Source organism: Oculina patagonica, chromosome 2 (assembly GCF_052425735.1).
Source record: "Oculina patagonica isolate OP01 chromosome 2, crgOcupat, whole genome shotgun sequence".
NCBI classification, from domain to species: domain Eukaryota; kingdom Metazoa; phylum Cnidaria; class Anthozoa; order Scleractinia; family Oculinidae; genus Oculina; species Oculina patagonica.
Genome location: NC_135759.1, coordinates 28283249 through 28306317, shown reverse-complemented (window position 1 = coordinate 28306317; position 23069 = coordinate 28283249). Strand labels below are relative to the sequence as shown.

Here is a 23069-nt window from a genome sequence, read left to right as displayed (position 1 = left end):
TTTGTCCCTCAAAGGGCTCAGGCGGGATGAAATCTCGTGTGGAGTTTACGGTCATATATATATATTTATTTATTTGTGAGCTTGGTGTGTGGCGGAAATGACGTCACACGGCCGCCGCGCGCTGGTGGCATAATGGTAAGGCGTCGAACTTGAAATCAGATCTTCGGGACTGAGGGCGCGGGTTCGAATCCGGCTAGGGGTTTTTTTTTTTTTTTTTTTTTCCTTATTTTTTTTTGTGGGTTCGAATCCTGAGCCTTTCATTTTTATCGTTTTTCTTTTCGGATTAAAATAACACTGATTTCCACATAATACTCCCTGAAAAAGTTCAGGCTATAAACCTTTCATCGCCATCAGGGGCGCGCGGGCGGAGGGTTCGAATCCTCCTGCCGTTCGTTCTTCTTTTTTTTTAATGCCCTCAAATAAATGTCCAAAATGCGACTATCCAATAATTTGTCGATGATTTTGAAAATAGCCTGCGCTTCCCAACGCTTTATACCTCTTTACGAACCTGAAAGAGCCGCCATCTTCAAAGCGGAGTAGACCCTGGGAACGAGGGTGTCGCGGCCATGCCCGTTACTAATTTTTAACAAATATATCTTCCTGCCTAATGTGGAAAATTGAATATGTACAATGTTCAACTTCAAATAATCCACTCCTTATTTATAACACCACCCCCCCCCCCCCCCCCCCGCCTCCCCAACCCAGAGCTTCGCGAGGCCCTGCGAGTCACGTATTACTAGTTTAAGAATAATTTCTAATCTGAAAGAAGTGCTTTTTATTATGAGCCATTATCGTCCCATGCCATGTCCAGAAATTTTTAACCAGCTCTATCGAAGGCGTCTTGACACATATCAATCGCTATACCGCATCGTGTCGATAGCTTGCTACCTGACTGCAACATGAAACTGCAAATTAGTTCTCAGACCCTTTAGGGGAATCATCGACACACGTATAATGTCAAGAGAAAATACTCTCTTGATAATGTACAATAGTTTCTTCACTTCACTTGCCCCTTAGGCTCGATTTCAGCCGCATTCTCGAGTCCGGTCTTTGTTTCTCCCAGAGAGAGGCTTTCCGGGGAATGACTGGGGGCTCCATTTTTCCGAAAAGCGGATTGAAATCGACCTTACTTTGATCCCGTGGGGTGTTCGCGGGCTCCTGCGCGAGCAACTTTTTCAAGTCGCGCGCGCTTCGACATAAAACGCGCAAAGATGAAGAAAATAAAATCTTGATCTCAACTCTCCTCATTTACTCCGATGGGAACTTAAAACAAGCTAGGTATTAGGTTTTTCGTCATAGAGTCTTGAAGAGTTTTGCGATATTTTCTGCGTGGTAAATTTTTCAATGCGCGCGCAGTACATTTACAGCTCGAGACGTTCGAAAATACGTCATAAAGCAGAATATGCGTCAATAAAGGAAAACAATTGCGTGAATCTTCATTTGGAAGAAGCTTTTAAACAGAGCAGACGTGTTTCACTCTTGTCCGCGAAAAAAGTTATAAAAGAACGCGTAAAACAGATTTAGGAGCCAGTTATAATAGCGTTAATGTTTTCACTTTGACAGCCAGTGTTGTTGTTTTAGAGGTAAGGAACAAAATTGCGCATTCATGTTTTTATGCCTTTAACTGCGATATTTTTTCAAACATGCGCTTCCTTTTCACACCAGGTCAAGTCCAATGAAAGGTGCAATTATCTTGATCTTCGTTTTGCTGACGACAGCGAGCCCCACTGGTCAGTGGGTCACCAAGTCCAGGAACTCTGTGGACAGCCTTAATACCTGGTATTTAACGCACTTGAAGCCACACAATGGTAAGTAAGTGTAATAAAATGTGGTCAGCGATGTTGAAGGAATGTGGGGGTACTGTAATTGTCCATTGAGGTCAGTTGTCTATCGCGCAGGCTAGTCCAGTTGTCTCCTACGTCCGCTCGTGTTTTTCTCTTTTCTTCGTCTTTTCAGTTTGATATCCGTCTTACCTCTTTATACATGTATTATTTTTCTTGGCTTTACGGTCAAATATGCTATTGTCCTTCCGTCCAATACTAAGGCCTTATGTACCACAGGACACAAAAAAGATTGACTGACTGACTGACTGACTGACTGACTAACAGTAACAGTAACAGTAAATCTTTATTGTGCCCCACACTCCAAAGGGAGGTATTGGTCTAGTTACAATAAAGATGCTATAGCAACTATACTGACTGACTGACTGACTACCTTCCCTTTGCGTCTAGTTTTCTCTTCGAAATCGCCTTGCAAAACTTATTTAAATGTTCTTGATTTAACAAAAAGTAAGTAAATAAAGAAAAATGGTTTTAATTGGATAGAAATTGTTTTTGCAAGTGGACTAAAAAGATTCGGCGGGAAATGTTTTTTCGTACCAGCTCCGCCACAGTATTTTCTCAAGCTGCCTATTTTCTTTTGCCAATTTTTTTTATCACAGTTTTCTCTTAATTATTCCTACAATAACTGTTTTCATAGTTATGATCAGTGGCATCCTCGGAGACCCAGAGGCAGTAAGTGGGGGTGGGGGAAAGTCTATAAGGGACTTTTCTTCGCCGATTTTTTTTTCCCCCGTATAGACTTTCTCCCGCGTCCCCCACTAACTGCCCCTGGGTCTCCGACGATGGATCAGTGGCGGATCCAGACTTTCAGATGAAGGGGGGGGGGGGGGTTGTTTCAGACCCTAGAATCGGGGAGGGGGGCGCTCTCGAAAATAATTTTTCTTGGCTCTTCGGGCCTCTATTTGTTCTAAAGGCCCGGGCCCCCAGGGCTTTTCCTCTAGATCCGCCACTGATGATCTCTTTGCTTCGTATGAAATCCATAACAAGACGTGTTTTGGGTCTCGTTTTCAGATTTCCTGTTACCATCATTGTACACCACATGTGGAAGTCTCTTGGCGCTGACATTATTGTTAGTAGTGGGTACCATGAGTTCTCTATGGCCCAAGATTAGGAGCGCTAGAAAGACCGAGCCCCGTACAGAACCATCGCTATCTTATATCACACCTCTTTATGTCCACCGAATCACGCAAGCCAGAAACCAGCTAGCCGCTCAACGGCGCGTCTTGCAAGCCAATTTTAACACAAGGCTTCCGTGGAATAATGAGTCAGCTAGCAGTACACAAGTCGGTTGTGAATTGTTGAAGAGAAGGCGCGAAAAAAATCGCGAGAAAAGAAAAGAAAGGCTAACGAAACGACCGAGAATGAACCCTGAGGAGTTGAGAGAAATCAATCAGAAATGGTACAAAATATACGGCTATAAAAACGGCGATCTGTTTCACATTGTAAACGAGTTACATAACATTGTTGCCAAGGTTCCTTCTGTTCCTTCTAGAAAAGGCAAGACAATCAAGTTTGATGATTCTGTTCATGTTGTCTTTATCGAGAATGCTAACAATGGCCGACGAGTGAACAGATGCAAAGTACCAAGATCTGCAGTGAATTGTACTGAAGTCAAATCTGAGCAACAGATCATTGTGTAAAGACACTCTTAGTAAACTGACTTTTTAGGCCTTTTCTGTGGCCAGTAAGATATTTATTTTATTTAAAACTTTGAACTTTAATGAACTATACGCTCATATTTTTTAATTCAATTTTATATATTTCTCTACGTTTTTCAAAGTGTAAGTTTTATAACTCTATTCCATAGTAATATTAAATGATTTATTTTGAAAAGTGCTCTGCTTTTTGTTTGTTTGTTTTTGGGAGCGCAGGTTGTGTGCGCTTTTTCGGTCATATTTTAAGGGGTGCAAACATGCCGCGCGAAATACGAGGGACGAGACAGAAAAGTCATGGGCAGACGAGAAAACGAAAACAAATTTGGGTAGCTCTTCATAATAGCAACAAGCTGCTGACATTGCTATTATAAAAATAGGGCCCCAATGGGTCCATGTGTTTTGCTGCTAGAGCAAAGTCTTAGGGAACATGTTGATGAAAGACAAGTGAGTCGAGATTGAAATCCAACGTCTTTTATTGTCTGTCACTTGTGTGCAGGTTAATAATTGCACTATATTGTAGTCACTTTGTGTTAATTCAATCCTGATAATTTTACTGATCAAAATTCAGAAATTATAAATAATCGCACGCGCACCGGCGTACAACAACAGAAAGACGGCGTTGAACGTAACGCAAAGTTCATTTTGAAAGCGAAAGTTTACAAATAATTATTATCATTCGTCAGTCATCCCTTCACGCATGAACACTCGTCGAATTTCAGTGTCTTCACAACAAGATCGGAAGATCGATAAGGACCAATTTTTGATTCTGCGAAAGTTCGTTTTCTTAAAGTTTTAGAAATTTGTGAAGTTGGAGGATTCACTGAGGACTGCGTAGCCGAAGATGCAGTGGCTCGCTGGACATCAAATTCTATTTTTCACGGCGTTTAATTAATCTTCACAAAATAAACATGTGGCGCCAGCGCGTCTGGCAGTCAAAAATTCATTTTTCAAAAAACTTTCCCTTTCCAGCTATTTTAGCGGGGCTTATACTATAGTACCTACCTGTCAGTCGTAGAAAAGCTGAAATTTAAGGATGAACTGTTTATTAAATGAAGACCGTATTATTTTTTAATAACTAGTAAACAAACTGGTCGCCACGCATTTAAACACGAACTGACGAATGTTGCATCTGATGCAGTGAATCTGGTGAATGAGAACTTCCTTTAATATTTCTTTGTTTTCGACGGTGTGAACCACTGAATAAGTTTCTTTCCCATTGTGATGTTACTAGTATTAATTCGTTTCTAGCTGTCTTTTATATAGCTCGAATACAGCTACAATTAGCGGTGCAGCCTACCAGCATGGTATATTCCTTTCCAGCTGTCTTTGCGTGACAAGTTACACGTTCATACATTTTATTTTAAAATATGAAGTTCAGAGTTAATACAGTACTAGTATGCTGTAGACAGTGTAGACAAGGTGACGGTAAGTTTATTTTCAAAGCGAAAGTTTACAAACTGTGCACTAACCGGTCCTTTGGAGAAAATATTTATGACCTTCGGCGAGGTTCCAAGTCTTCGCTCTTTTCGTAAATGATGAAAACTGCAGAATAATTTTCTCATAAAACTGGAGTGGTCGCGCCACAGTTTGTTTTCTTTCCCAATGCGATATACTTTTAAATCGGTTTTCTGTTTTCCAACGTGTCCAACGTGGTTTGCGTTCGAATACTTTGGCCCGTAACTTCGAATGCGATCAGCGCTACGGTTCATTGGTTTCGATTTTGTTTGTTCATGGATTTGATTGACATCGGTAGTTCAGATTTCTCCTCTGTTACGGCACTTACACCTTACGGCACTTACACCTTACGGCACAAACTTCAGCTCTCAATGTGTTTTGCTTGCAGCCATTGCGGCTGCAGCAAAACACAAAAATTAGAAAATGCTACCCGACCACCACTAAACCTTCCATGTCAGTACTACGAGCTCGAGTTTTCTATCACTCCCAAACCAAGGGCGATTAGTCTTATTTAGCTTAAAAAAAACGCCGTAAAGCATTGTAGTCCAAAGCCCACAATTTTATGCTTTTTAAGCCAAAAATCAAGAACAATCAGCGAACAATCAGATGTGAAGATTTTCAAGAGTACACGCTGAGTGTTCACTAAGTCAGTTATGTGGTGTGACGACACAAAATCGGGATAGCTGCAGGAAGATGGTACGGTGAGCTGGAAGAGCGAAAAAAAAATGCGCGCTCTTTTCACAGTCAGAACCGGAAAATAAGCTAAGCGCGTTGTAAATTTGTTAGTAGAGTTCCCAGAGTGTTCCATATCCTTCCTATTAAATCAGCAAATAGTCCTGACATCTTCATCTTAAACATGAAACAGTCCTGCAACATGGCAACTTTATACCGAGCAATTTCTGTTTTAAACCTTGCCTTAGTCAAACACAAAGCAGTATTAACTGCGCGCCCAAGACCGAGTGAGGACTGAAAACAAATTCCTGTGGTTTGGTTCCGCGCAAGGGACTGGGTAACAAAAGATGTAAACATGGCGGCCAAAGGCGCACTTGAACGTGGAATCACTACAATCTGGCAAAAACTTTTGACTGTTGTCAACAATGCGATGGTCTATCTTGATAGTAGGACGGCTGAATGGATGCATTGGTGTGGTAGTCTTCAAGATTTGATAGATGCAGGAGCTCTGAATGTCTGCGACATTGCGTCCGGAAGAGTAAGTCAATAATTTATCAGCATGCACAAAGAGCTTGTTTAAGTTGTTATTGATGAGCCGAATAAAGCTTTAAGTAGAGCTAATATGATTAATATAAGTTTATAAGAAGGGAGCTTTTCTTGGAGGAGTTCAAGAGTTTAGGGAAAGCAAATGCCACTGATAGGCCCCTATTGTAAAACAGCGTAGGAGCACGTAATTTTCAAGCGCTTCAATTCTTGTACACTTCTTGTACGACTTAAATAAGCTTAACCTCTTTTGTCTTTCATTATATCTATTTGTGAAGTTTCTTTTGTTTTTCTTGCTTTAATGTCACATTATATATGAAAAAATTATTTAGTACAATAGATCAGTTAGCGCCCACACTTCAGTAAACCTGAGTATATTTTTGCTCAGTATTCTGCTAGGCATCCCGACCCATATCCCAGGGGGTATTTCTATACATTTTATAAAATACTCCTTGTAAAAAAGGAGCAAAGTGCAGGCATGATGCCCCACTCAGAAATGAACCGATTTTTCTTTACGTACAAGTGCTAAAGGAAACCCCCTCTAGGGGAGGTGAATGGTCCTTCAAAAAATGCGTGTCTCCCAAAATTTTAGCCAAGTCTTGCATTAACCATTAACCATTCGGACTCACAGAAAAGATATCAGTCTCGCCAAGTCTTGCATTACCGGTAACCATTAACCATTTGACGTTTTCTGTGAGTCCGAATGTTTAATCCATTTGTCTCACAGAAAAGACATCAGTCTCGCCGTCTCGCCAAGTCTTGCCAAGTCTCGCATTAACCATTAACCATTCAGACTCACAGAAAAGATATCAGTCTTGCTGTCTCGCCAAGTCTTGCATTAACCATTCGACACCACTCCCTCTGAAATGACTTTTGAAGCCCTATATATGTAAATCTTGTCAACAAATAACCACAGGTGAATGTGTGAAAAACTAAAACAAAATGGTTACATACTTCCTTAGTAGCTTATACACCTAATGAATTCTAGCCACCACCTATTACCAAAAGGAGATATTTTATAAATAGCAAACAGGCCAAATATCTGAAGCATAGCTAGTTTGGTTTTATCTTCTTATTCCTAGGGTGGAAATGAGTCAGAAACTAAGGCTGTCTTTATTGTTGGCACACTCCTTCAGAGTGAAACGCTGGACTTAATTCACACCATTGTAGAATGTAGTGATTTTCAACACTGTACAATCCTTTGTACTGTGCCAGAAAATGTCCACAGTTTTGCAAGGCACTCAGAGGTAGGAGACGTGTCACCATTTGGAGAATTATCACAGAAACTTAGAGAATGGATGGGGAACATGGTGAGTATAGGTTATATTTTACAATTATTCTTGTCCCCTGTCAGGTCTGGATTTGGTCAGCATCAAGAATGTGGATCCTAGCTGGGTCTGATTTTTTGAAACGTGTACAGAGTGCTAATGTTTGATTGTCAGCCAACCAGATTAAGCAAAATAACTTGCGAGTCTTCCCAGAATGACTGGAGGTCCATGAATAATTATTATGGACCTTTCAATTGGCCAGATGGTGCGATTCTTGGTGCTGACCAAAAGGATTGCAGGCTCTGAGGATGAGACTGATATTTAGGTTTTTATGTTGACTCCACTGATTCAGAACTAAATCTGTGAATTTATAGGGCATCTATAGTTCTCCTCCACTCACTTTAATCCTAGGCTTAATGTTCTATTTTGCTCCACTGTGGTCCTTATCTCCTGCTTTTCTTTTAACCTCCTCCAGTTACTTTTAGGCCTTCCTCACTTTCTTTTAAATGTGGGTTCTAGATAGGTTGTCACTTAGTTTCCTAGATTTTTTCTCAACTGGACCATTATGGTCATGAAGTGACAGTTAACTTGGGGAATTGATGTGCCACAAACAAAATTAATTCCTAAACTTGAAAATACAATTTTTGGAGATACTTCTTAAAGGGGCTATATATGTCATGGTATTTTGGGTAATTTTATATTTTCGTTATTTAAGAGCTCTACACTTCAAATTAGCAGAGCAAAAGTCTTTTATTGGCAAAATCACAGCCACATAACAAACAACCTACGATGATTTTTGAGGATTGTAAATGACACTTTCATACAAATTGGGATAAACTTAAAAAAAGTTGGGCCAACGTTTTTCAAGTTTACCCGAATGCAATCCGTTATAATCTTTGCAAATTTTGCCCATCCAATGCCCCCTTTTGGCCTTTCTGTGTTTCTTTCGAGTTCTTCTACAGTTTTAAGCCCTTATTGTGATATTTTAGTTTTAAATTCTATGACCAGTTGGTCAGTGCCATGCAAAATTGCCTAAAATTGCGTGACGTAGCCCCTTTAAACAGTGTCACTCTATGAATGTAGATAAGGGCCAGTAGAAGTAATGTAGGGCTTTGTTTTGTTAATTGAAGGAAAAACCTTTTCTATCATTTGATTATTTTATACAGTACGCTACTGTGGATGTCCATCACCTGCCGTTGTTTCCTGCTGTTGTTTGTCCTGGACTATTCATCACTCCTGTATTTTCAACGTTCTTTCCTCTTCTGCCATCAGATGTACCTAGGCTGCAAAAATTCCTCAGGAGTACGGTATGGTCTTTAGAGTACTAAACAGAGTGCCATATTAAAAATTATTGTAAACGCACATCAAGGTTATTCTTCTCTGCTGTGAAGACTGAGGAACATTTATTAGACTTATGTTGAGCATTTGTTTAATTTTTGTTTTTATTTTTGTGTAATAATGTCTTGATCTGAGCATGGTTTTCAATAGGGTGACAAAAGAGTGTTCAACAACCTTAATGACTTTGAGATGTCTTCACTTCCTCATAATTTACAACTTAAAATCAAGGTAGGTATCTAGGATAGGATAGGATTAGAGGGTGCTAAATCTAAAAGCTATGAGGGTCACATTACGGAAATGCGCCCATTGATAAGCGTCGCACGGGAAAATGCAAATTAGCTTAAAATTAAACACAGAGCATGCGTAACGTACTGTCAATCAAGTAATCCCCTGTGTAGGTCGATTTCTCAACCATTGTTTTTGCTAAGACAGCGGAAATAATGGACGGTAATTTGTGGTTAATCCCGGGAGGCAAATGTAATTGTCAGTTGCCACTAGTAGACAATTTAGCGATTAGAAATTTGTTGTTTGTACCTTTCCTCGGTTAAATTTCCATCCTGTCGATTGCCCTTTCTCTAAACATTTGTTATTTTTCTTGTGAAAATGATTTTCAATCGGTTTAAATAAAGTTTCCCGATAAAATGAAAGTAAATAACACAGCGGCAAATTATAGCGGCAAATGTTTACAACACGTTTCGAATATTACTTACAAAGTTTTGCATAAACTCTTCGATAAAAAGAGCTTGCCAACACTTCCAAACAATGCTTAATTCCTTCACTTCCTTTGGCATTTTCCTCTTAAGGACTCAGGGGCATAGCGTTCAACTCCCTTTTGGGAATTTCTTACATCAGGATCTAAAGAAACCGAAACTGTCGCCGCTTTTGCAGTCTTGTTTCCAAGGCTTGGTGCCCGCAAAACGTCATGGGTGCCCCACTTTTCTCGGGCGACACGTTTCAATGGGCGCCGATTCGTAATGTTACTTTAGGAAATTCTTTGTAGTTCATTGGTAAAAAAATGACCTCCTACTGAATTAACACACAGGACTAACTGATTTGCATTCTGTTTTTAATTGTTTCAGATGTTTGCATTTGGTTTGAACAGTTTATTTGAACTGATGGAAGTGAGCGAGGATTGTTATGGTGTGGGTTACATCAGCAAAGTTATTGCTACAGAATTAGCAAACTTACCAGCAGCGAGAATGAGAAGAAAGGTAAATTAAACTACAGGATGCAGCTTCAAGTGTACTTGTTTCCGTGGTCCCATTTGTTTAAAGGGTAGATAACGCTATTCATCAGATAGATAAATTTATATCCAGTGGATGATATAGTTTGTTTTGCCAACTCTTAAATCAGCTGGATAGTGATTTATCTGGTGGATAGCGTTTTCATCCTTTGAACAAGTGGTCCCAGGCCTATAAACATGCTCAAAACAATTCATTAGCCATTTCATTTATTAATGGTTCAGAGGAGCCAAATGGCCCAGTGATGTCTACTTTGTTTTCTGTGACATGAAGCTACTCTCCTTGTTTGTCTGTAAGTACCCCTCCCCCCCCCCCCCCAACCACCATGCAGCATTTGACCAAGTTATCATGCTAGAGTTTAAACTTTTACCCTTGAGTGAAGAGAGATACTGCGAGAGTTAAGTGCCTTTCCCATGAGCAATTTTCTGTAACCCCAATGGTACCTGGATTTTATGATCCAGAGTCTGTTGCACTAATCAGTAGGCTAATGTAAAATAATAATAAAATATAAATAATACATAATATTTTAAGAGGAGGCCTCCAATCACCTAAGGGTGGTTTTCAGGAGGGTCCTCCACAAACCTTATGAAAAAGAAACTAAATCTAATTATTGTTGATAATTCAGTAAACACTGTTTTTTTTAATTACCCCAGAGCTCCAGTAGTCGAGGATCTCTCATTCTGATTGACAGAACACTTGATCTTGTGGGGCCATCAGGACACACATTTGACACACTAGCTGATAGGATCATTCAGTTGTTACCAAGGTTGCCACAACATTCCAGTGACGTGGCAATAGACATGTCTCCACTCTGTTCTCATGGCAGGTAAATATCCCAATGATAACATGCTGCAAGAATTGCAAGAATAATTCTTGCAGCATGCAATAATTATTGATCAATGAAAATGGAATACAGTCGACTCCCGATAACTTGAACCCTCACTTACTCAAACTTCGCGCTAACTCAAACCAAAATCGATTTCCCCTGGATTTCTGTTGTACATTTACTGTAATTTTCCCCTCGGTAACTTGAACCTTCTGCTAACTTGAACCAATTTTCGTTTCCCTTCAACTCATTTTCTATATAATTTTACCCTTGATAACTCGAACCATGCCTGTCAATACATGACAAGTCAAAACAGTGTACTGTAGTCCAAAACGTTGAATTTATTTTGAAATAAAAAACATACACGAGTCAGAGCCGTCCCTGAAACGCCCCTCAAAACACAAACTGTGCCACGCCTTTGACGTGCTTCGGATGTTCAGTTTTTTTGTGGAGGTTGATACCGATTTTTCAAATCCAACCTTAGAAAACGTCTAAGGATTATCGCCAGGACGAATTAAGTGACCATTTCTCGAAAAATCAATTTGCGTATAAACTCTGCAGCAGTAGCCTATAGCGTTGTTCTCTTTGAAACCTGCAACGTTCGCAGCTGATTCGCATTGTTGGAGAATGGAGAATATGGAGAATATGGTACCATAATATTTTGTGTTTGTGTTGAAGCTTTTTAAAGCTTAAATGGATCTCACTGTCATTTTTGTGATGCAGTAAAATGGAACTCCCAACCTATGCAAACCTTCAAATCTTGGCTGGATAGTTTTTTTTTTATACAAACTGGGGTGCTTCCTGTTGAAACCTGGAGATTCATTAAAAATAGATGTTATATATTGGATTAGCCTCTAAATTGTGCTAATTTGCTGCACATGGGAATGTCATGACCTACTGGAGGATGTTGGTTAAAACCATGAGTTCCCCATTGAGACCTAGAGACTTGGGAGGTCTGCAAAATGACATTTTAATTGAAGGAATCTTTCAAGTGTAGAGAGCTGACTTTTTTGTGTGTCTCTTTTGGCTTCCAGTTCAACTCCACATACTGTGGCACCTGGCTGTCTGGCACATCCAAGAGATCCTTCTACCCAGGCTCTGCTCTGTTCCTTGGTTACCAAGAGACAAAAGGTGAATGGTACACAAAGTTAACTTTTTGTTTTGTTGACACAAAAAAAATTGCCAAGACATGTCATGTTCACTCTCACTGATGTTATACAGTCGACTCCCGATAACTCGAACCCTCGCTAACTCGAACCTCGTGCTAACTCGAACCAAAATCGATTTCCCCTGGATTTCCGTTATACATTTACTGTAATTTTACCCTCGGTAACTCGAACCCTCAGTAACTCGAATCTCCCGCTAACTCGAACCAACTTTCGTTTCCCTTCAGGTCATTTTCTATATAATTTTACCCTCGATAACTCGAACCATGTCTGTCAATACATGACAAGTCAAAACAAACAGCGTGCTGTAGACTAAAACGTTGAAATTATTTTGAAATTAAAACATACACTGGTAAGAACGCCCCTCAAAACACGAACTGTGATACGACATTGACGTGCTACAGACGTTCAGTTCGTTTGTGGAATGACGTTCTGATGTATACCTGCAAGTGATTAAGAAATATGTTGTTCCTTTCTCTTTCGGATTATCTATACTCTAATTATTATTTTTTTTAAATGTACACTAGCCTACACTGTTCTAGATCTATGAATAGAATCTGTTCAGTAAACACCCTTTTTACCTTATTTGCGGTAATTTGTTTTCAACTCCTGATAATTCGAACTCCCGATAACTCGAAACATTTTCAATTTCCCTTGAAGGTTCGAGTTATCGGGAGTCGACTGTAGAACCAAGTTCGAAACAGATGACCAGTTATGTGACCAGGTGCAAAAGCTATCATGGTTTCTGAAACAGTTGCATCATGTTTTTTTCCTATCCAAAAGTTATGTTTACAAGCATCAGAGTTTTTTTTTCGAAAGTAGCTAAATACCTGGTTCTTTGCATTGAACATTTCCTTCCAAGGAGAGTCTAGTGGACCTCTCAAGGCAGTTGCAAGAAGCATTGTCCAAAGAATCACTGATACAAAAGAGCAAAGTTGTGCAGAGTAAAGTAACAACAGAACAGCTCAAAGTCATGACTGAACATTTCAGGTATGCTTATATGCATGTGAGCAGAAACTCATAAGGGGTTGAAACTTGTAACTTGTTTCTCTCGGTTCCTGCCCTTCCCTCGGTCTGTGTTTCTTGCCTCTTTGTGCTAATTCTACATGTATGGCAAAATATTACAAAATGTTGCAGAATTTTTCCGAATTTCTTCCAGTTCCTGGCACCTTGGGAATCCTGCTTCCTGCCCTTTGTTCTCCCTCCTCCCATACCCCTCCCACTCCCTGATTCCCAGGGGGGGGGGGGGTACTCCGGCTTGTAAATGACAGGGATGATCGAAGGATTTTTTTGGGTTTGAAATTTTCGATTCGGGGATTTTTTTGGGTTGGAGAATTTGGCAAGGATTTTTTTGGGTGACTTGATTAAAATAGGGGATTTTTTTGGGTATTAAAAACGAACTAAAGTGCCTTGACGGGGCCTTGGCATATTTATGGTATGATGAATAAACACACAACAGCGTTCAATTTTTTATGATTTTCTTTGTGTTATATTATTGCCCCTCCTAGCAATTTAGGGGTAATTTGACAAGGGATTTTTTGGGGGGTTATTTTTGGTCCAGGGATTTTTTTGGGTAATGTCGGAAGACTAAGGGATTTTTTTGGGTCCTGAGTTTTGCCTCCATTCGATCATCCCCGTCATTTACAGGCCGGAGTACCCCCCCTGGGCCCTGATTTCCACTCCATCAACAATAAAGCCACCTAGGTCAGAGCTTTGTGACAACCCTGCTACACTGTGAACTGATAAAAATGCATGTCATATATTTATAAGGTTTTGTGTGTGAATGTTGTACCAACTTGTAAGATGTGTCCTAGAGTCTGTCTGGGGTTGAACTGTAGCTGCAATTTTTTTGGGCGATTTTCTTGTTCTTTTAGGGACCAACCAAAGTCTTTACAAAGACATGGTGCACTACTACAGTTGGTCAGAGCAGCAATAACAGCATTAAAAAATGAAAATATGTCACATATGGAACACTTACAAGCTGTAGAGAAAGTGAGTATGACAAAAAACAACCACCTCATTTATTTCACTGACTAGAAGTCCAGATTTGCAGTCAAGATTTGTAATGTGGCTTCTCAACCTGCCTGCAGATGTCTCCTATTTCCCTTAACTCATACAGAAAAGGGCGTGTTATACATAAAGCAAAGCATGATAGGTGTTTCCTGCATGCAGGCCACTGGCTTCTGTGATTAGATACATAGTTTCCAACAGGCCTCTGCCTTCATTGTCAGCTGAACCAAGTTATATTTTCATAGTTGGCGGTTATATATTTTCGTTAAAAAAATCAAAACAGAACAAAATAATACCAAAAAAACTGGCAACCAACTTTGAATTACTAGTAAGCTTGACAGTATCTCTGTGATTTTAATGTCCACGGTTTAATCTAGGGTTTAATTCTTCAAATTGGAGAGCATGGTACACAGAGTGCTTTATCAGAGCTGATAACTGCTTTACAGTCTGATAATCAACAGAGGTTGGTATCTAACTTATTTATTCTTCAACCAGCTACTAGTATGTTTCTTACTGCAACAATCCAGTTCGGGCTTGCTCTGTCACGCAACGGTACCCTCCCGAGAGCCACACAGCGGTCAAACGCAGCGCGCGTGCACAGTTCATGTGTAATTGCCGCCAAAATTTTCCATACAAACTCTTAAGTTTTCCGTAAACTTTTGCTTTAAAGCCAAAAGTTAACGCCGTCCCTGGAAAGTTAAGGTTTATACGCCGCTTATGGATTGGAAATTTGATTATTCATCTCCACTGAGTGTCCCAGCTTGAACTGTTCTTTCACCATACTATTTCTTTAACAATTTCTTGCAAAAGTTTGCCCACTTTCGTGTCAAACGTTCGAGGCGGCAAAGACCGGATGTGACGTCAATTTTTGCGTTTGACCGCTGTGAACCCGAGAGCGTAGCATTGCGTGACAGAGAGAGAGGGACAGAACTAGACCATTACAGCACATGCTCCATTCATGTTTTCCAGCCTTTTCCCATACGCTTCACACATTTGCTTATTATTATGATAAGTTATATGTCTTTAGTTGGAACCACAAGCAAACTCTTTCACATGGCAGAGCGTGCGTGAAGCTGAAGCTAGTGAGGTAGTGGCAATGGGGCTCTTCTATATGAAAGGGAGGGGCGGGGGGCTATGTGCAGTTTACAACCTGCCTGAGTGCTCGCTAGCTGTGACATTCTGACAAGACCCAAGAAGGAGTCTCTGCCAAACACAACATAGGGCTATTAAACAACCATATTAATCTTGCCAGCATAGTATAAAATTTACTGTGCATGCAGTGTACGCACATTTAGGCACTGTTTGTCATACTGTTTTTATTCAGTAGAAGTAGCAGCTGTTAAAAGATATATGTTTATTTTTTGAAAATGTTCCTGCAGATTCGTGGCTGTAGAGGATATTCTCTTAATGCTGGTATTCCTATACTCGATGACTGGTGGACAAGACTGTTTTAACTCGCCCATGGAAGAGGAGCAGATCAAAGTACGTTTGTGACAATTTTGGAGTTGTCAGATCTCGAGGAGTAATCAGTCTCTAGTTATTCTATATCCAAATCCAATTATCAAAATTTTGGGAAATTTTCCGTTGGTTGTTACAGGGATTTGCAAGGTGTTACGGGGTGTTACGGTGTATGAAGAAGGTGTTGCATGGTGTTGCATGATTTTACAGTAGGAACCTTCAGTTCGGGGTACGAGTACGAGATTGAGTACGAGTATAACTTTTTATACCTAGTGCCTATGCTTTCAAAAATCGCATTACACACCAATCTCGTTCCGACAGTCTCCCTTTCAACTGCATGGTCAGCAACTGGGCGGAGTTAAGGGTTCCAGGAACGTAACTGGATTGAAACTCAAAAATCTTACTCTTACTTGTACTCCGTTCTAAAGGTCCCTATGGTGTTACATACGGATTACCCCTCCAGTCTGTCATAGTCATAGCAATTTTTCTTGGATTGTTACACAGGTTGTTATGTTCGAATGTGGGACACTAGTTGAGTACTAGTACTTCACTTAGTGCCCGGGGGGGGGGGGGGTACTCCCATATGTGGCCTATATAAAACCAAATTGATTACAAGGCTGGTACAACGGCAGGAGGGCAAGATTTATTGCCCTCCTGCCGTTGTACCAGCCTTGCAATCAATTTGGTTTTATAAGCACTTAGAGTGACGTCTGGTACGAGCATTTCTTGAACAAGAGATCCGGCAGCAGCAAGCCAAGCAGTTTTTTTCTTCGTTGCGTGGTCCCCTGCATCCAAACTGTTTTTGGCCTAAATAGGTATGTGCCGCCCGATAGGGTATGGTTTTTGAGGTTCTCAGTCCTTAAATACTTATAGGGTATCATTTTTGCTCCTTTTGGCAATGTGTTCCCGGTTTGATCCTTAGATAGGGTACCTAAATTCTATTAGCTAAAATAAACGCCTAGCTAAACGAAAAAAAAAAGGTTTCTTAAAACTGAATTTTCTGTTCAGGTATTAGTAAAGCGATTTTATAAAGATTTGTGTCTTGCCGTGCGCGGTTAGCCGTTATTTGATCACGGAACGCTTCTCCTCCTTTTGAATAGGTTGTCATTTTTCGGTTTTGGGCCTTAAAAAGGGTATCAATTTTCGCTTTTTCTGAAAAGAACCTTGGCGGCACACCCCTATCCGAAATTTATGGCAGTACCCCCCCCCCCCGGGACTCAGTGCAACCCATTTCAGCAGAATGCGTGCAAAACTTTACAGTTTTGACTAATCTTCACTGTCTGTACTGCTTTCTTTAATATTCTTCACAGAACATGTTAGTGAACAGCATACTCAGCGGAGAGCTCAAATGCACCTGTGAGAAGTTTCTAGGTCAGTAACAACCTTAAGTACGGCAAAGTCTACCAAAAGTCGGGCCAAAGTGGACCACGCTTAAAGAGTTTATCCCCGTTTCTGTAGCATGGAGGGACCCCGGGGGGGGGGGGGGGACTCGCATATGAAAGTGACGGGGATGCTCGTCGTCTCGCTTAGGGGTGTAAATTTTGGATTTTTGGTCTCGCTACTTACAGTGCGACGCGCCTTACCGTGGCCACCCAACAAACGTTTTTACAAGTGCCATCTTGTAATATTTTACGTTTTCACTGCGCTTTGTTGATAAATGCGATGTAATAAGTATCTATTGGACCGTATTCAACTTTGTAAGGAGACGTGTTCGTCAAACAAATAATAATATTGCGAGAGAACACTTGTAAAAATGTTTGTTGGGTGGCCACGGTAAGGCGCGTCGCACTGTAAGGGTGTTCCGGGCAAAATGCCAATATTTTTAGCCATAATGGTCTCGTTTAGGGTTACACACGAAGAAATATACTAATTATATATTCTTAGTTTTTTGGTATCTTTTAGGGGTCAAGAAAAGCTTTAGCCACACCCAGATTGGTCTCTTTTAGGGGTTCTTTTCAAAATTTCCGACGAGCATCCCCGTCCGTTTCATATAGGAGCCCCCCCCCCCCCCGGGGGAGGGACAGGGAGGACTGTTTCTTCCCCTCAAATAAATCAGGGTTCGTACGAGTCATGAAAAACTTAGAAAGTCATGCAATTTTAGAATTTTACTTTTCAGCCCTTGAAGGTCATGGAATTTAGGCATGGGCTTTGGAAAGTCATGGACAATGATCTTGATCGTGCAAAATAAATTAAACCAATTAGGCAGTGTTTTTTTTTTTTGCAAAGAATAAAGTCAAGACGTACCAAAAATCAAGCCATGTTTTGAAAATTTCCAAGAAAATGGTCAAATAACCCTGTCAATGGAATGCTAGCCCTTCGCATCATAGAACGAACAAATATTGGCCGTTGACCACAGCTAGAATATTCTATTCTTACCATGTGTTTCTGGGACGTGGCCACTCCTTGTAACTCTCAGATAAGTTTTATTTCTATTTCTTAGGGTCAGAACTTTCGGAGAAGACCGTAAGAAGCCGAATTTCAGATGCGTTCGAGAAAGTGCGAGGAGTTAGCTTGGCAAGGGAGGAACTTCAAATGTTCAGGTACATTAAAAGTAGAAATACTAGTATTAATGTGGAGTTAAATTAACAATGTTCTAGCAGTAAACATTGACATGTTCAGATCTAAAATTCCGCATACATATGTGTAATTTATGTCTAATATTGTTACGTGATGCGCTTTCAGGAACGTTCTTACAAATGTCAAAGAAAAGCTTGATTTTCTTAATTTGAATTGAATAAGTGGTCATTTCACGGGCTTTTATATTTGTCAGCATTCCACTCTCAACTAAAACGAAAACCCCAAAATGAAGTTGCTTTCATTCTGTTTTGTCTGCAGAAATGTATTTCAGACGGGGACGGCATTAAAACCAGCCCAGTATCAACCACTCGTCAAACAGGTTTGTGTTAACAGTCAAACCGGATGTTCTTTTGATGGGAACTTTGCAATGTTGCGGCGCAATGTTCCAATATTGATTGACAGTTTGCTCGTCGCAACTTGCAACTTTCAATTCAAATTTGCTCGAGCAATTTGCCAAGTTCCGGTTTTCATTTTTCCCGTATGAAACATCATAATTCCACCTCTGTCTCAGAGAAGAATGAAATAATTGTCCTATGGTCAACTGCTTATCAACAGACTGCGATAAATTAGCGACAGGTGTAGTTGAAATCGCCAAACTTGAAATTGCGCTTAAAAATTCAAATTTGCTCCGCAAGTTACGGCTTACGTTTGTAATTTTGAAGCGTAATTCCTTACTTAGCAATGTAAACTAAGCCTGTCGCTTATTTCTCGCATTCTCTTGATAAACAGTTGAATAAGGGGCAATTATTTTCTGTTTCTTTCCAACAAAGGTGGTACAACCTCGTTTTATACGGCAAAATGAAAACCGGAACTTGGCAACTTTGCTCGAGCAAATTGAAATTGAAAGTTGCAAGTTGCGACGAGCAAACTGTCAATCAATATTGGAACATTGCGCCGCAACATTGCAAAGTTCCCATCAAAAGAACATCCGGTTTGACTGTAAAGACCACTTATTAGACTGCTTTGTGTTCTGAAAAACTAAACTATTTGTGTGTTTTTTATGATTCTATCCTTTTACAGATCATAGACGGCGTATTTAGCCCTGAATCACCTGAGCTCCCAGACATTGAATTCAAGTCACACGGACTAAAGGATCTCATCAAAACGGGATTTAGGTAGGGTTCACTTAGAAAAAGATCAACACAAAGTGTGCAACGTTGTGCGAAGGTCGTGAACTGACCTCACTCTGTTTTATTGTTGATTCAGTTTATTCATGAATGTGAGCAAGCCTCGTCCTAATGACCATCCATTGTTGGTGCTGTTCATTGTCGGAGGAATCACGTGTTCTGAAGTTCACCAAATAAGGGAAGCGCTTGCTGCGTACCATCCTAACACACAGGTCAGTAACGATGTGACCATGTTTAGACTTCGGGCCTAGTGGCCCATCAGGCCGGACCGCCCGAGATTATCCCCAGTTTCCGCAGCATTAAGCGGCTAGAAGTACTGTATTTCTACCCTCCCTCCCCAGATGGGATGATAATTCATAGTAGGGTTCCCCTCCTCAGCATTATTTCGCCGGTACCCATTTATACACCTGGGTGGAGAGAGGCACTTTGTATCTTGCCCAACAACACAACACAGTAATCCCGGCCAGAGCTAGATCCCAGACCCCGCGATCTGGAGTCCAGCACGACAAGAAGAAGAAGAAGAAATATCGTTTATTATTAAAAAACTTTTACACTTGGCAGTCCTTAGACTGAATTACGTGTAAATGAATAAAAACTATATATATTACAAGAGTTAAAAAAATATTAAAAGCTATTTACATTAAAATATATTAAAAACTATTAAAGACGATCTATACAATGTAATTTAAACTATTGTCTATAATAAAAGAATTTTTAAAACGGTCCGTTTTACAAACAGGCGTGTTGAACACTCTCTTGATCCGAAGTTGGTGGCTGTTGGTTGGTCTTTCAGGCAGCAGATTGACTAGTTTGTGGTTTTTTGAAGTGGCAATGTCATTAAATAGACTCTTAGAAAGCCAATCACGCCTACCAGCTAGGGTGGGGATACCGGCCTCTTCTAATGCCTTTCTGTATCCTGGATTTGGGAAAATTATACGCACTGCACGCCTCTGGATGCGCTCTAATTCTTCTGACAGATAGCCAGGAAGGCTGCTGTGAAACAACTGGCATGCCTTTTAGAGGGAGGTGCAGTGCCCTAATCTTGTTTAAGGTGGCACTGTAAACTCTGGTCCCATCCATGCACAAGCATTGCATCGATAATCTCCAGTTAGGGCACACCTAGATCTAAGGAATTGTTAATAAGTGGCCATTACTTCAGTAACAGAACAAATCCTCCGCCCCGAGAGTTACATTCATATTCCTAATTTTCTTTTATTTTTGTTTCAGCTCTTAATTGGCAGTACACGGCTACTGAAATGTGATGATTTGTTTGAAGAAGTCTTCCTTCAAGACAATCTGTTCCCAGCTCTTCACTGATCTTCTTGCAACGTGTTTAACAAGTGTTTTACAGAGAAGAGGTCACAGAGTACTGCTTCAATGGTGTTGCGTGACATTTTAGGGGTTGTGCCGCGCGGTTTTACATCGGGTTTTTACACAAGATGACACCATTGGGTTGTCACACAATGCTTCCAGCGTCGAGTTGTTCAAGTGGTGAACGATCTAGCAGAGAAAATAAGTGTACAGACTGATGGCTGGCAGACAATAAGTAAAACAAAGAAGCAAGAGTAAATTATTGATATGGGCATTTGAACGTATAAACAGTATAAACAACGGCAATGAAAATACTGGCAACGTTTGACAAAAGTGCTTGACTGGAAAACAACATTATGGCTTTCAGGATAAAAAAGGAAAGCTTAATATTCGACATTTCATTGGCGATATATCACACTTTTTTCAGCTAGGAACTGACAAATGTCAATTTTAAAGGACTTTTCCCTTAATAACGAATAGTCTTCCTCTTGTCGACGTTATTTCTGCATAGAGCTTTTGATAATGGAAAAAAGAAAAACTAAACTGGTTGCTAAAAAAAATTCAATGCTAAATAAGTGAAAACAAAAATATAAATCGTTTGAGGACGTAATAAAAGTGTCTTTGTTTGAAAAGAAAGTAAACGTGTAACTGTATTGATTGGAAAGATATACTGGAATTACTATTTATGCGTATTTAGGAAATGCCCGCAGGCTGCTAAGGTAAAGAGCGTTCCTATTCCATAGATAGAAAGAACCAGAACATTAAATTTTGAGAGCTTTTTGTTGTATTGCTACTCGGGCTCCCCAGGATGGGATGCTAGTCCATTGCAAGGACTCCCCCCCCCCCCCTTCCACCCAGCGTTTGTGTCAGGATGACCTGATAAGTGGAGAGGGGAGAGGGGATAGGGGGATTTGATCCTCCCGCCTCCCGTTCCTTTCCGCAGCCGTTCTGTCCTCTTTGTCCCATGTCTATTGCGAATATAACGAAATGTTGCGAAATTGTACTCGTTTTCTCCCCGTTCCCGCCACCGTAGGAATCCCGCTTCCCATCCTCCCTTCTCCCGCTTCCCGCCCCTTTTCTCCCGGGTTCGCCCGTCCCCTTCCACTGTTAATTTGCCGGTACCCATTCGTACTGCTGGGTGCGTGGGTGAAGAGATGTACTGGAGAGTAAGGCATCTTGCTCCCATTTTGCCCAAGAACGTACTACAACGAGAGGCTAATCACCACGCCTTTCAATTCCACTAGCACGATTTTTGCCGAGTTTTTCACTTCGACCCGTGCGCACCGGCCGACTAACGTCCCTGGGTCTCCGTGAATGATGGGAAGCTTTCGCCGGGGGTCGAGTCGAAACCATTTAGCCCTATACCCCTGTTCACACGAAACGATTTATTCTATGTTCCTGTTTATAGAACAGACCTCTAAAAATAGTTGCATTTGTTGCGTAACCTTTTCAAATCTGTATTATTTCAAACTATCAGTGGTTTCTTTAATGTTTTTTTTTAAATCCGATAGATTTTCTGGTTACTTTACTTTCTTTTTTCAACTTGATAATCATCAAGACAGAGAAAGCGCGTACTGTCTTCAATATATCTACTTCAGACCAAATGTTATTATAAGCATAATCACTGAACCTTATTTCACACACATGTTTGACAATGACTAAAACAGCTTGAAAAGCACAGCATTTTGGGTGGCACAACCATAGGAACTTGTTTAGCCTAGATAGGAATCAAGTCCCCCAGGTTTACAATTAAACAAAATAAGCCTAATTAACTCCAGTTTAATTTGCGTCGGCTGTTTCTTTGTTGGGATTTTGGAATGGAGGAATTTTCTCGAAGAATGTAGGTCTATTTTCGTAGTTTCAGTCCGAAATGGTTTGCCCCCAAACGCTAACTTCATTAGCACACAGTAAAACTCGCGGTATCGCACAAACATCTTGTTATGGCCGTCGACACTTATAAACATGCACAGACCACCTACTAGTTTTGACAAAAAATGACATGTGGTCGGAAGAATATTTAATATGTCGGCGTAAACTTTCGACATCTATGAAATTAAAGCTGATTAGCTGTTCGTTTGGACTTTGTAACGAATTTTAAAAGAATTAAGTAAAATTTAGCATAAGCTCTTTAAAATGTAAAACAAAAATTTTGTGTTTCACACGTAAAAATAAAAGCAATTTTTAAAATAAGTGCAATTAAGATGACAAACTTTTGCTTACTGATGGAAAAATATGTACATGAAATGGTGTCGCATATGCCAACTTTCGCATCTTTTTGCTGATTTGATATTCTTAATTGTAGTAACAAAACACCATATCTGTGATTAGCTCGCTGAATCTTTGGAACATACGGTTATGATCTGTGTTCAATTCTTTGAATTCATCTGAGCTATAAAAGAGTCCACCTTTTTCGTGGTTTCACAGTACACTATTAAACAGGAAACGTTAAAAAACATAGGAAATTGCAAATAACAAAAAGATAACATTTTGTTTTTTCTAATCCAGTTTATAATGAAAACGCTGCTTTGTATTTTTCTTTGTTACACCACGCGTCAGCCGTCCTTCTCTTTTGAACTAAATT

The 23069-nt window shown here is 40.3% G+C and overlaps 2 protein-coding genes across 2 annotated transcripts; both read left to right on the top strand.

Moving 5' to 3' along the window:
• Nucleotides 1-1431: 1431 nt before the first annotated feature.
• LOC144643916 (uncharacterized) lies at nt 1432-3674 on the top strand. Its single transcript, XM_078503310.1, has 3 exons — nt 1432-1583; nt 1666-1808; nt 2853-3674. The coding sequence occupies exons 2-3, from the start codon at nt 1676-1678 to the stop codon at nt 3479-3481; spliced, it is 762 nt and encodes a 253-aa protein (XP_078359436.1). The 5' UTR covers nt 1432-1583; nt 1666-1675; the 3' UTR covers nt 3482-3674.
• Nucleotides 3675-5971: 2297 nt separating this feature from the next.
• Nucleotides 5972-21261, top strand: LOC144643908 (sec1 family domain-containing protein 2-like). Its single transcript, XM_078503300.1, has 17 exons — nt 5972-6161; nt 7249-7476; nt 8601-8741; nt 8923-9000; nt 9852-9983; nt 10667-10839; nt 11874-11970; nt 12868-12995; nt 13880-13997; nt 14393-14478; nt 15395-15497; nt 16784-16844; nt 17914-18013; nt 18309-18369; nt 19071-19165; nt 19257-19389; nt 20405-21261. The coding sequence occupies exons 1-17, from the start codon at nt 5979-5981 to the stop codon at nt 20492-20494; spliced, it is 2007 nt and encodes a 668-aa protein (XP_078359426.1). The 5' UTR covers nt 5972-5978; the 3' UTR covers nt 20495-21261.
• The last annotated feature ends 1808 nt before the right edge of the window (nt 21262-23069 follow it).

Excerpts from the sequence above, each read along its gene's own strand:
- LOC144643908 (XM_078503300.1), top strand. The coding sequence starts at position 5,979 with ATGGCGGCCAAAGGCGCACTTGAACGTGGAATCACTACAATCTGGCAA. Across the intron at positions 7,477-8,600 it reads GAGAATGGATGGGGAACATG|TACGCTACTGTGGATGTCCA; the intron begins GTGAGTATAGGT and ends TATTTTATACAG. Across the intron at positions 15,498-16,783 it reads TGGAAGAGGAGCAGATCAAA|AACATGTTAGTGAACAGCAT; the intron begins GTACGTTTGTGA and ends TATTCTTCACAG.
- LOC144643916 (XM_078503310.1), top strand. The coding sequence starts at position 1,676 with ATGAAAGGTGCAATTATCTTGATCTTCGTTTTGCTGACGACAGCGAGC. Across the intron at positions 1,809-2,852 it reads GCACTTGAAGCCACACAATG|ATTTCCTGTTACCATCATTG; the intron begins GTAAGTAAGTGT and ends TCTCGTTTTCAG.